General features: G+C 39.2%; 1 protein-coding gene across 3 annotated transcripts in view; it reads right to left on the bottom strand.

Moving 5' to 3' along the window:
• TRAK1 (trafficking kinesin protein 1) overlaps positions 1–13,532 on the bottom strand; it is a 109,450-nt gene extending 95,918 nt beyond the window's left edge. For all 3 annotated transcript variants that reach the window (XM_074575259.1, XM_074575262.1, XM_074575260.1), the window contains exon 1: positions 13,362–13,532. In XM_074575259.1, coding sequence (XP_074431360.1) covers positions 13,362–13,447 — 86 coding nt within the window. In that variant the 5' untranslated portion in view covers positions 13,448–13,532. The remainder of the gene's footprint in view (positions 1–13,361) is intronic.
• Positions 13,533–13,807: the final 275 nt, after the last annotated feature.

Genomic DNA, 13,807 nt, shown 5'->3' with positions numbered 1-13,807 from the left:
AGTTGAATAATCATATAAGAAGATGATAAAGAAAAAAAAAGAAAATAAAACAAAATATAAAAAAAATCTGTTGAGTAAGAACTTCCCATTTTTTGCAGAAAATAACACCTCAAAGTTTCCTACTATTGCTAGAAGCAATTTTAAAGATGACTATTAGGAAGCTTACCTCAAAGGACAGTCAGACCACCAATTCCTGCTCCAAGTAATATGCTAAGATCTGCTTTGGCACACTAGCATCATTGGCCCTCACTCCCTGGCAGTAAGCCTCCCCAGGAGCTCCAGCAACTAGCACAACCCAGTGAGAACCTCCCTCACGCTTCAAGGTTGTCTTACAACCCAAAACGTGCACAGAGTTCCTCAGAATCTATCCCACAATTTCTTAACTGGCTGTTAATATCCCTGGGCCTCACATCCATTTTCTTTTGTCATTTTTAAGTAGTTACGTATGGGAAAAATGCCTTCAACCATACACTATTATGTTGGAGAGGAGATGAGAGGACTGAACCCAGCTCTGTCACATACTAACTATAGCCCCTCTCCAAAGCTTTGGGCTAGGGGAATACAGATCACAGCCCTTTTCAGCAAAAAGAAAGCCAGACCTCCAACACTTTTGGATGCCTGGGCGTTACAAGTCACTTTAGGTACCAGTGTTGAGCGACATAACAAGACAACGAATTCCTAAACAACCAGCAATTCTGGGCCTCATACCAAAGCCTTGGTCACATGGACTTCCCAGCAGCTGAGACACGAGCTGCTGACTAACGAGGGTGCACCTCAACACATACCATTCCAACACAGGACTGCTTCCCTTTGGCTTCCATAGAAGTTAATGGCTACAACAGAAGAGAGAAATCCCACAGCCCTTCTCAAAGTGCTACAATGTAGTTTAAAAAAATGGCACAATTATTCTGTCATGTCATTTTTCTGTTTCTGAAGTTTGTGTGTATACATCGAGAATGAAAAAGGAAAATAAGAATTTGCTGTTTAAAGGTTACTCTGTACACCCAGTATATTACCATATACATGCGTCTGTGTTCTTGGGAACCTAGAAATGTTTATCTTAACAACAGACTGTGGAATTCTAGGAAACTGAGCCAAATATCCATGGCTTAGTGCCATTAAAGTCAAAGTCACACTAGCAAAGATTTTGGAACAGAGTTTTTAGAAAATTCCAGGGGCATTAGCATGAACATGGCAAGAGCAACGCTGTGATACAGTCTTTAAACAAAAATGGAACAAAACAAAAAGTCTCCTTACAAGGAAGAACTACATAAGAGCACAAGCTAAGGGGTAAAAATGCAAATTAAATGTAAGACATGCTATGTTTTTGCTTCATTTGCAGACTAAACTATCTTACTTAATTACGCAATGAAACTGAAATCCAGCATTGTGGCTTTTCCCAGAGGGCCACAAAAATAAAAATCTGAAGTCACTCTATACAGATGGATCAAATGGTTCCAAGCAATTCAGAAAATTATTTTGGAAAAGAATTGCAATAGTGCTTAAACATGGTGCTTCTTGAAGTTGTCCTCAAATAAATTCCTGTATGCGTGTATGTACTCTCCAAAATGCACAACAGATAGTACTGGACATCAAACTTCACTTACTCAGAGTCACAGCGCAGGCAGTAAGAAAGCACTTGACCAAACTTCCTCCTCCCAGCTCCCACTCTATTGTAAATCTCTGTTGATGGAGACCTAAAACTACTGTAAGTGGATTGGGCAAGCTGACCCGCTTAGCGATCAGTCAATTCAGTTTCCCACTTATCGGCATGCCTTATGACTTATTCATATCTTAGCACCCAGTCAAAAAGCATTCTGAGTATACCAACAGCCTCAGGCAAGCAACCAAGCCAGCTTTCAGTGAGGGGAAACAGTTCTTCGACAAACCTTATTCCTGTATGTCAAGGATTTTTTTCCTGTGTGTACTCTACAACTTAATTGGTAGACTGAAATTTCTCTGAAAACTTTCTCTGGAAGTGAAATTTTTTACTACAGTATCAAAAGCAACCCTGGCTCGGGCAATAAAAGGAACTGGACAAATTCAGTAAAATATTAGACACACATGGTAAAGGTGAAAGTACACAGAACGACATGTAGGTTTACAACCTTGGAAAACACCGCATTTGAAGCGCTTCTCCATTTAACTGGGGGGGGGGGGGAAATCACTTAATGTTCCCCACCCCCAGCTTAAAAGAAAGCATCTCTCCATACAAGTATATTACAATGCTTAGAAATCTCTTCCTTCAAACTGTTTTTTCATGATCTAAATTTGGCAAAGGTCCTGTCAGCCTCAGAACCACAATTAGGATTCATTTTCCTCAACTCATGCATATACTCTATCACAAGCAACACTATCATTCCCAGTACTCAGTTTCCTTAAAATAACGATAACATTGACTCAGATTTAAGACCGGAACATCTTCTGGACTTTCAGTACCCACAGTTACATTGGAAGATAACCAACTTTGGCACCAGAGTAAAGTATCACTAAACCAAAGTATCTGACTATTTTAAAGACTTTCACATGTTTTGCTTAAGCATGAAGAAGCAAGCTTCTGTCAAGGGAGCTGTGGAAGACTGGGATTTCTAGATCAACAAGGAAAATGGAAAGCAAGGCCTACAAGTACAATCCTGAATATAAACACAGGATTTCCTGAAAGGAACAGACCTCTTTACCTACTCTGTAAATTCCCTGTGTAGATTGCTTATATGATATACAAGCTCCTATTTGAGCCAGAAAAGGTAAAAAGATGCCAAGATTTGACAGCTGAAGCCATTAACATTAAAAAGTGCTTTGAGACTGCTCACCCTCAATTTCATTATTTAACCTTCATTAATTTCAGGTTCTCCATCCAATATATTCTAGCATCAGACCTTAAAGCTTCATCACATCTCTTTCACTGTCAAGACAGACTATGAAACTCTCCTTGCTATTAAGGAAGGTCTGGGGAACACTTCCTTGCAACTTCGTGTGGCAGACAGTGAAAAATTAACTTGCCTGGAAAGGGCTGCACATCGTATCATTAAAAGAGAGAATTTTTAGAAAAATACTTCTATATTCTACATAGACACTGACTTCCCTGAAATGAAGCCAGCCTGTTTAATGGCTTCTGTGGTTCGTGTAGAAAAGCTTTTGATGTAAATTTAGTCATGCTTTAAGCACAAGCAAGGTGACATATTATAGCGTATCTGACTGAGGTTTTAGGGTCCAACAGAATTTTCAGGAAGAAGTGGTGAAATAACATTAAAAGGCATGCCCAATAGCAGCAGAGATCTCCAGGCCATCACTTGCCCCATACAAATAACAGTTGTGGCTTTGTTTAACAAACTCTTGGTCCATCCTTTTGGTAGGAAGAACAGACCAATGCAAACAGTTCACGCAGCAGTTCAAGTAAAAGACAAGACTGTACCCCAAAGAAAAAATTGCAGTATTTCCCCTACCAAGATTCAGGGAATTAAACATGGTAGTTATTCCTACTGCAGAGTAGAGACCTGGGGGCACTAGTTCACCTTTATTTCCCTTGCTGTTCTGGATCCAGACTCAGTTTTATTCTACTGTACCAACTGCAGGGTTCAGCAAAGACACGACTCCCAGTTTCTACTAAGAACCATTTTCTGTTCTGCTCAGTAAGGTATTCTACCATCATTTTGAAACTGTGAAATTCAAAATATTCCATTCTTCTCCGTGTGCTCTTATGTCTCTGCAAGATCCCATGGCCCACGGCAGGGAAGCTCGGTTTTCACACATCTGTCCCTCACCATGGAAACAGAAAAGGAAGAAAAAACAGTGTGTCCATACCTCATTTATACTATTAAATAAAAATATCATCATCAAAATATCCTACTGATACTCATCATTAGGCTGGAATCTCCATGGCCAAAACAGGAAGCAGAGTTTCCCATGACTCAGGCCCAGCAATTAATTCCCTTGTAAAGTTCCATCATCATCATCACCACCAGCAACTGACATAACAAGGCCAAAATAAGTAACCATCCTTTAGTTAAAAAAGACAGCCAGCTTTTAAGCAGCACTAAGTCTAGTACAGTCCCTCTGAGGTGAATGTCTCAGTAAGTGATAAGCTGCACCAGAATCTTCCTAGAGCTCTCTTTCTTTTAATAGATCCACAGGTTTTCTTGTGCGTCTGCAGTTCCACCACTCATGCCCTTGCTCCAAAGCTGCTGTTCAGTCTGGACTCCACAGCCACACACCTGCACAGCCCCTGCCCACAGCCCAAACGATCTCTGTGCAATTTGAGCAGGCACTCTGCCAATTTCTCAGGGGGATGAGCCTGTGCCGAAATGCCCTCTTCCTCAGTCTCACTCTATATACTCTGACTGCAGTAGAAACACAAAGGTTTATTAATAAGCAGGAGGAACAGGTCAGCAACTTGACTTGGATCCACAACTTTCTAGGCTAAGATCAATTACACAGACGGGCCAGCTAAGAGACCGTTTTTCCCAGAACTGGGAGTTCTGGCAACATGGTTCTGAGTACCATGAAACTGCATAGAAACAACACAGCATACACCTATATGGTCTCCCATAGAATCCTACTGCCAAACGAGTGCTCATACAGCCACGTTGATACGGAACAAAACAGTGTTTTATAACTCCCACTGATTTCAGATAATCCGTGCTAAATCTAGGTAGGGAAAAAAGCAACGCAGAAGTCCTGCAACAGACAACAGATCACTTAACAACTGGCACTACATTTTGCAAATTTTCCTCCTTCAAACTTTTGCATAACAGTATCATTTCATAGATTTCTTGTCTTCTTTAATCTTTACATTGTGTTCAGACCTGAAGACACTGAACAAAGAACAGAGCTGTTCATTAGCCTTTCTAAGGCCTCTACATAGAGATACCAATTAATAATGCAATGAAGAAACCATACAAAACCCAAATGTACAGCTAGCACAAAGAATATTTTCTTGCTACTAGAGTGCATATATGGTTTACTGGCATGATGTGTAGCTGCAAGTTTCTGAATTCATCCAGATTTTTCATTTTTCCCCTTGCACAAGTTTATTCTTACCTAACAAGAAGCTTGTTTATGCAGTCATGCATCAAAACTATGCCACTGAAGATATATGAATCTGTTCCGTTCAGTTCTTGGATTTTTTTCATTTTATTTTTTTAACACAATTCTGGTTAAATAATGTATATGCACATTAGTCCATAATGGTAGAGTATTTTCCTACAGATGAAGGCAGGAAGCGAATTTGAGGATGCTCTATCCTCCAAACAAACCTGCAGACATTAGAGCCGCACAGGTCATCCACAGTGCAAAAAGGCAACTAGAGAGGACACTAGCTACGTCATTTTTATGTTCCTCAGTGCAGCCACCAGGATCAGTGACCTGACTATGCCATCAAGTCTTTAAAACCAAACATTTAATAGTTAGCTATCATAGTACAGCTTGCATTCACCATCAGCTCCCCTTGCTGCAAGACAAGGGGTATCACCATAGACATCAGGTTTTAACCATTATGGTCTGTGTTTTTCAGACGAATTACAAACAGCTGTAAAAATAAAACTGAACTTCAGTTTAGCAAATTTGCAAGTTACCCAGAGCACATCACATGTTCTACACGAAGATGGGCAGAAAACACCTGACCCAACAAAGCTGAAGAGCTATATGCAGAATTTTCCTACAAACATCCTACATAGGCAAAGTTGCACAACCAGATTAAGCCCAAAAAAATCTGCAGGACTGCACATGTAGCACAAAAGTTAGCCACCATACAATAGTCTCAGCAGGACCAACACCCACCAGTCAAAATGAAGAAAAATTAACACTCAGCATGAGCCCATTCTGACTGGCCAGAGGAACGAAAGACAAAAGTTTTCAAAGTTATTTTCAACTGAGAGAAAAGGAAAAAAAGAAAGTTTTTCCATATCAGGTAGACAACACTACTCCTGTATGAAAAGACAGTGTGATGGAACATATAAAACCTACCAATAAATAGTAAGAGGAGAGATGGTTGATCTTTCACTTCAGCATGTCTGCAAACCTTCGATTGCATGGAACTTTGTTTTATGAAACACTGTAGCACCTAACACCGTAGCAGCCTACCTTACTTTATCTTTGGTGTCCCCACAGCAATGAAATACGCATCACTGAAATGTTTCTGCTATGTGGCAGCATTCCCAGGTATGTCATTTAGAGAAGTCTCAAACAGCTTTGAATTCCATTTTAAATTCTCTACCTGCAAGTTTTACTTAGAAAGATAAACATGAAAGTGAGGAAAAGCACGTTCACTCAGCCATTCACATGGAGACTGAAATGCTGGGGGTGACCTTTGACCTTTGACTTTAGTACTAAAACAAAACACACATTAAAAATAAAAAAAAAAGTTGGAAGGGAGGAGGAGAGAAAGCACTGCAATGTATTCAGGGGAGTCTCACTAGCTATTCTGCCACCTGGAAAAAACAGTACCTTTCCTGCCCCAAGTTCATAATGTAACATGTAATCATACAAAATCGTGGCCCCTTTTGTGCATTGTGCTATTTTTCTACCTCAGCTGTCTTTTTGAACAATCATTCTGTGATTAAAATAGATCAAATTGAAGCTCACAAGAGGTTTTTTAAAATATCAAGTTTTAAATATTAAAAAGCTGCCTGTAGCTGAGTATCATGGTCAAATTAAAGGTTTCACAATTTATAATAATTCCTTTTTCAGTGGCATTGTTGTCTGCATCACCCTTCCCTGGTTACTGTGCATTCATGAAAAAGTCTTGCACACAAGCAAATGCCAGTAGTGTACAACTTAACTCCCATTCCATCCAAACTGTCTCAGGTCAGAGCCTTTCCACTAACGCAAAGCGAAGAGCAGCAGTTCTCAGATTCGCTTTAGTTAAAAGGTGTCAGTTTGCTGAGATCCAGGCAGCCTTTGAACACCATCACAGTAAAAAAGTAAGTTTCCCCTCACGCAGGCCTACCGATTTTCCCCTCAATAACACAGAGATTATTCCTAACAAACCTGAGAAACCTCCTTTTTCTTTGCAAGTTACCAGGAAATAACAACATAGTCAAAAATAGACAACACAGTTGGGAATGAAAGGTACCTTTTTCCCCCCTTCCCATTCCAAACCATTAGTTGCTCCCTTCCACAGCTCTCCGCCAGGACTCTGTCCCTCAGCGACTCTCAAAGTCTAACCAGACTGCTAAAAATAGCTTCTCATCTACAAGACATGTACATTATCTGCGGAAAACATTTCTGCAGACCTAGTAACAGCCCCACAGCTCAGTCTGGTGACATGAGAGACTAAAGAGGCAGGCTAAAGAACGGTTTGTCAAGTTAGGGAATCCTTTACTGCATGCCCATCACATACAGAACGTGTATTTTTTTTCCCCAGGCAATAAACACTTTACAGGCAATCTCAAAAAATTGTATTGAAAATGCCTTTTTTGCATTATAAACAACACTGACTGTAAAATCTGAATATGTTAGAAACACATTGATAATAGTATACATTAGTTCACAATTCAGCAGTCTTCCATGGTTGTTTCTCTGGAGGTCTTTATAAGTAACATAATAAAGTCCGTGACATTTTGTAGGCAAGTGCAACGCTCTCAAAGTTATTTTTCTCACTATAAAACAGTAATAAAACAGAAGGATTAAAAGGCTTGTCCAGGTCACTTTTGTATGGGTACCTGTGTTCTGGTGCTTCAGTGCACGCTATGATCACTACAGTAAAAATGCACTCAAGATGCTCCAGTACCCGAAGTTTGGAGCAACAGAATTGAAGGCCAGTTAGAGTATCAAAAAAGGCATGTGAGGCATGTTTCCATCAAACTGTGAGAAGGGACAAAAATTTTGATAGCACTTCACAGAATGAAAAGAGTGTTTTAACACTAAAAATACCCAGTTCCTTATTCCTTTCTATCTCTAGAACCAAGTTCTCTAGTTTAACAGCAAGAATTTAATGGAATATGGGATTGGTCTGATGTTCAAAAGGGTTGCACATAAAAAAATTTGGTTTGCATTTTGAGAGACAGCCATAACAAAACCTACTTCTAATACAAATGAATCATAGAGATTGAGGCTGTCCTTCACACAGATGTTCACTCAAAAACTTGAGATGGTCTTTTCTTGTCAGTAGCAAAGCAATGAAATGCTGTTCAATAAAAACAAAATACAAATATTTGCCTCTTTCTCCCTTCAAAAAGTTAGTTTTAGACAAACTGATAGATTCTAATTACTTTTAAATTATGGTAAAGGCAAATGTAACAGATGTGACAAGAAGTAGGTCAGCTTCAGACACTGCATAAAATGGCTTCTGCACTGTATAACTATGCTCAAGTGCCATCCAAAATTTTCAAGACATCTTATAAAAAAAAGAAATCTTGACTCACAGCATCTGTATTTGAGATTGTTTTTTAACTACGAAGGAACCTGACATCTCTCAGAAAGACACAGAAAAAGTTATCAAGACTTTGAAACTCCATGCACAAAAAACTGTCCTCCCGGTACAGCCCATAGACTTCTGCAACTTCCACCACTCACTGCTGCCAGAGGACAGTACTGTGACTTACTCAAAATGGATGGAACAACAAAGCTCTTGTGTCATTATAGGAAACGTTCTGCAACCCACCACAAAGAACCTTGGTCTGACTCTTATTCTATATGGTTTACAGAAGTTAACTTTGTTCACAGAGAATTTAAGTAGTGAAACATTCACCATCAACTTAAAAGTTTTTAAACATGAAGATGTCCTATTTACTCTGTCTCTGTTTTTGTAAGGATGTTGAGGTATTTTAATTCTTCACTTGGAAGACAACACTAGCTTTCATAATGATACCTCCCAAACTGAATCTCTGTTATGAAGTTATAGATCCGTAACGTACAGTTACATGTCATAAACTCTGATTGCATTAAGGGCTGTAATTTTAAGAAACCGGAGTGATATCAACACCACCTACTCCAGACTTTGAATACACGCTTCAGAAGCACTTTTTCCTTGTACAGTTAAAATCCCCAGCTGCTTCCAGACCAACAGTATGATTTTACCCCAAATAAATTCCTGTGAAAAGTTGAAGTAATACTGGAAAGCAGCAGGTTTTCTAAAGTAAAGATTTAAAGTGTGGGTGGGGGTTTTTCCTAAGCTTAATGTAGATTTTAGCAAAGCAGAACTTTCCATGGCTACTGCAAACATACAGGCAATCCATTCGTCCATTTGTTTTTCCCATGACACTTCCATCAGAGGGCAAGTCACAGCAGTTACACTATGACCCTCCTGCTGATGTTATGTTAATGACCACACCAGAAACAAGTTTTCTGAACAGAGTTAAAAATTACTGTGCTGTTGATGTAACAGTTATAATTTGAAGTTACAGTATTGGGAAACAGACAAGTAAACTAGTGCTTAGGCATAACTTACAAAAAAGAAAAAAGGAAAAAGAGTAGAAATCCCAGTGAACTTGCTTCTTTCTTTAAGAGGCAGAGAAGAGCAAAGAATTTGTCTGATCTAAGACGACTGCCATTTCAAGATAAATAAACTCAAGTTTGTTTTCTTTGGTTTTGCTTTACATTGGATGGAGGGCACTGAGAGGATGATGCATGTGAAGTAACTTACCTGCTTTCCTCTCAACTTCGAGAGACGAGCATTTTCCCTACAACATTTGTTGTCTCTCTCACCACTTCAAGAACTTTACTCATGGGAAGAAAAGGAAAAGCCAGGTTCAAAACTCACCAACCCTTCTCAGCAAGAGGAAGGATATCCTGACCAGAACCACTACTTGTTTCACCTTCCCAGTCAGAGCTACCAGGAGCAGCACCAAACAAGTTTACTGAAGACTCCACTGAAAACTGGCTAAACCAGAACAAGTGCCAGTATTGGAAAGTTGATTTTTATTCACTCTCCCTGGTACAGTTAGGTGTAGTTGTGCAGTAACAGTACTGCATTTCCTGAGAATGAAGAGTGGGGTTAAGGGAGGCAAGCAAACAAACAGTCTGGCCAGGCACAAATAAAAATAAGCTCAAGGTCTCTTATATCAATACATGTCTAAATTAGAGTTTCCACATGATATCTGAGCTATCTATATTAAGCCTCTCAGACCAGTCTTCCACTAAATTAAGCTCTTGAGTGGCTTAAAGTTCACATGATTTTTAGAGCCTAACTAGGCAGCTATTCTTTCTGCATCTCCTGTATTGAAATTTTTTTTTTTTTGTCAGCTACATTTTTCAACTTCAGTTCCAGGTCTCTAATGAAACCTTATATGTGTGAAGTCAAATGACATCAGGAAGCACATTTCATCTCTTTTAGACCAAAAGGATTTCGGAATGAGGTGGGATCAAAGGGAACAGTACCGAAGTTGTTGATGAGGAAATCGTTTCAGTATTTAAAAAGCTAACAACATGGAAACCACAAGGTGAAACACGTTCCTATCGCTTCTAATCCTCAGGTTTTCCCAGTAATTCCTGTATGGCCCCACAATGACTAGTCATGATTTGAAGGCAAGCTGTACTGCTCTAAAAGGCCACATATCCACCTCAGTCTTTTAATTTCATATTTGAAAGGAGTTGTCTTAGAATAATTCCAACTAAAATCCTAATTAGGAAGGCTAATAAACGTATTTTAAATTAGTCCCAATACTTCCGGTTCTGTTTAAAGACTTAACTAAGATGAAGTTATTCTGTTTTCTGGCTAGTCTGCAAAGACGGCAAGTTTTAGTACACTTTGCTTTTATCCAAGCTCCCTTCACACATTTAGAACCCGACTGCTCACAGAACAAGATCTTTTGACTACAGGGTAGTTTCTAACAACACCTTCCACATAAATTCCCTCCACCTCCACCTTTTCTTTTTAGTATCTGTATTACTGCCAAGTTTTGGGACACAGTTCACTGGAAAGAAACAAAACTGATTTCCATTGTAGTCCATGCCATAGCAGTACATACGTTGAACGGCAACACCTGGGATACACAAGGGGGAGGGCAAATTGAGAAGAAATAAGAGTCTGTTGAAAATATTTCTGATTTGAATATGTTCCTCCAAAAATACTTTCTCCACAAGAACTGAAAAACTGCTCAACACCTGTGCAAGGCAGGTGTTCCTCTGCATTTTAGAGATAAATAAAGAAAGTGGGGACAAATTCTGAGCCACTCTGTGATGAATATAAGCACCTCACTGGAAGCAGACTTAATGGAAAGAAGCAGCATGGGAAGTTAAGTGAACAGGGGGAATACAAAGTCTTTGTACTCACTGTACCTTTATGTTCTTTATCAGGGGCTGAAACAGGAATTTACAAGAGGAAAAACTGATCCATATGAAAATGAGCAAGAAAAATCCATCAGACTTATTTCACTCAAGAGCACATTAGATTTGTCAGTCTAATCCCTACAGACAAGGGCTCCTACTAGAATTTAAGTGCCCTTTGGCTGCAATGTAATCCTACCTGAACTAGTGGGGACAGAGAAGGAGGGGAGTAAAAAGAGCTAACAAGAAGGGTATTCTTTCTGACTGATATGAACTCCATTTCTGTCCAGCTACAATTACACTCCCATAATTTGCAAAGTCATGTTACAGATGCTAACAACTCTACAAAAAGGTCTCCTTTCCTTCCCTTTGCCTTCCTACAACAGACTAAAACCAGCTGTAGCACTGAGATTTTTGAGCATGCTAAGGATTTTAGGTATTGCAGGTACAGTCCAAAGCATTTTTATAAAGTTTTAAGATGTAAAGCTTTCGATTAAGAAATGTCAGTTTCCTTCAAGTCAGTCAATCACAGAACAAGGAACAGTTATTGTGGGCATTGTTCCAAAGCTAAAAAGCTCCCAACCACAAAAAGACCTTTTAAACTATTTTGGCTCTGAGATGAAATGGGTTTTATAACAAAGAGCATGTGAAAAATAGAGTTGAACTTGATTTCTTGTTTTAACTTGATTAGAAGCAATTGCAAATATTTATTTATTTTAAACAAATTCACTAGATGTAGTCATTCTTCTCACAGAGTTCAGACACAGACAAGATGTGGAGTAGTAAAAAGAATTAGTAAATTATAAGGAGTTGTCCCTCATTTGACTATAGCAGAGAAGATTACATTAAAATTAATTGGTAAGCAAACAAATTCACAGTAACAAAGCTGGAGCAGAGGGGAGGAGAGACCGGGAATCTAAGTAGTTTTACCACCTTCCTTCCAGCCACCAGCACACAAATACATAACTCTCCAACAGCAATCTAATATTTCAGAATGATCAAGGTTTAAAAAATTCTTTTAAAAAAAATCTATGAAGAAAATAGTTCACACTGTCCAAAATTCATGCATTAATTTTTAACCATTTTCCTTTTTTTCTGGTTTAAAGTTCTGGTTTCAAATTTAAACATGGATAAGAAAAGCAAACTCCAACCATATCAAGAAAATGAGCTTCATAAAAGATGACATCTCCAGCACAAGTCAGTTATCTTGCGTTTCAAAGGAAACACTCATGTCTAAGCTCCTTATGTCGCAGAAATTTCCATTTAACAACAGAATGAAGTCCAGGATACCAGTTAGACAGGCATCATTAATAGTATACTCCAATAAATAAGCATAAAGTTACCAAAGTATCTATCAGCATATATGAAGATTAATACACACAGCATATAAATGTTAACGTATTTCCTGCTTCTTACACTCCAGGATCACCAACAGAAATCAGTGACGAATTGTCCTATGAACATAGAACAATACATGTATCCCAAATAACTGCAATTACTTTGCAGTCGAAAGCCTGCAAAACTTTTCAAGTAGTTCAGTTTGCACTGATTTGCCAGCTCCCACTACAACACTCGTTTAATAATTATATGATGACACCCGATGCCCAAAGCAGTTTCATCTGTAGCCTTAAAAACATTAGCTCTCTCAGATTCCTTCTGGTTTCTTCTCAAAAAAAGCCCATATGGTGGCAGCATTTTAAATAGCGTGTCAGTTTACTAGGACTAACTTCAGACCTTGACGTAGTGAGAGAGAAAGCAGCCACAGTAAACAGGGATCCTTGACCCATTCAAGCACAGCAAACTGTCGATGCCATACTTTTGCGCACCAAAGAATAAGTCTTTCCCCACTGCCACACCAGAATAAAATCTGCATCTGACAACACAAGAGCAGCTCAGCTCAGCATTATTTGAGAAAGAGGCCAGGCAGCGTTATGCAGTGCAATAGCTGAAAAACAGCATTCAACTAAACTGCAGAGTAAGGGAATCTGAAAAGTACTAAAGCAGCATTTGCCATGTTCCCTTTTTTTGTCTGCATTAATTTAAAACATGGCTAGCAATGCCTCTGCGCACACACTACATACATACTACGTTCACAGCTAAGCTCCGAGAGAGACAAACAGTATCAGGGGATTACAGCTCCGGAGCAGCCATTGCTGTACCTGGTTTTCAACTCTTCTTGCTCTTGATCATCTGCATAGCATTCTTCCTTTCTTGAGCCTCCTTTTCCCCTCCAGAATTTCACCATTTGGCTAGCAGGCTCACTTTAAGTGTCGCTTCTATTTGCGCTTCCCCCACATGAACAGTTCTTGATGCTGTAAGGTCATTTGAATGCAACTGTAACTTTGGCTCACGCACAAGTTTCCTCGCCCTCTCTTGGTGGAGCAGTTACACAAACTACCAAACTGAGTCTAAGAGAAGGGGTTAGACTACTCTCCTCTACAGTCTGCTGCGTTAAAACCTTGATCTTTCAACTGCTTTTTACAGTATCTACATTCTTAACCATGTCCAAAATTTTTAGTTTGAGCACAGAGCAGTATAGACAACTGTATGCAAACATCCTCTGGACAGAATAGATGTTAGCAAATCTTTTTCTTTTAAACATCAC

This window comes from Larus michahellis, chromosome 2, assembly GCF_964199755.1.
Source record: "Larus michahellis chromosome 2, bLarMic1.1, whole genome shotgun sequence".
NCBI classification, from domain to species: Eukaryota; Metazoa; Chordata; class Aves; order Charadriiformes; family Laridae; genus Larus; species Larus michahellis.
This window is presented reverse-complemented; position numbering and strand designations above follow the sequence as displayed.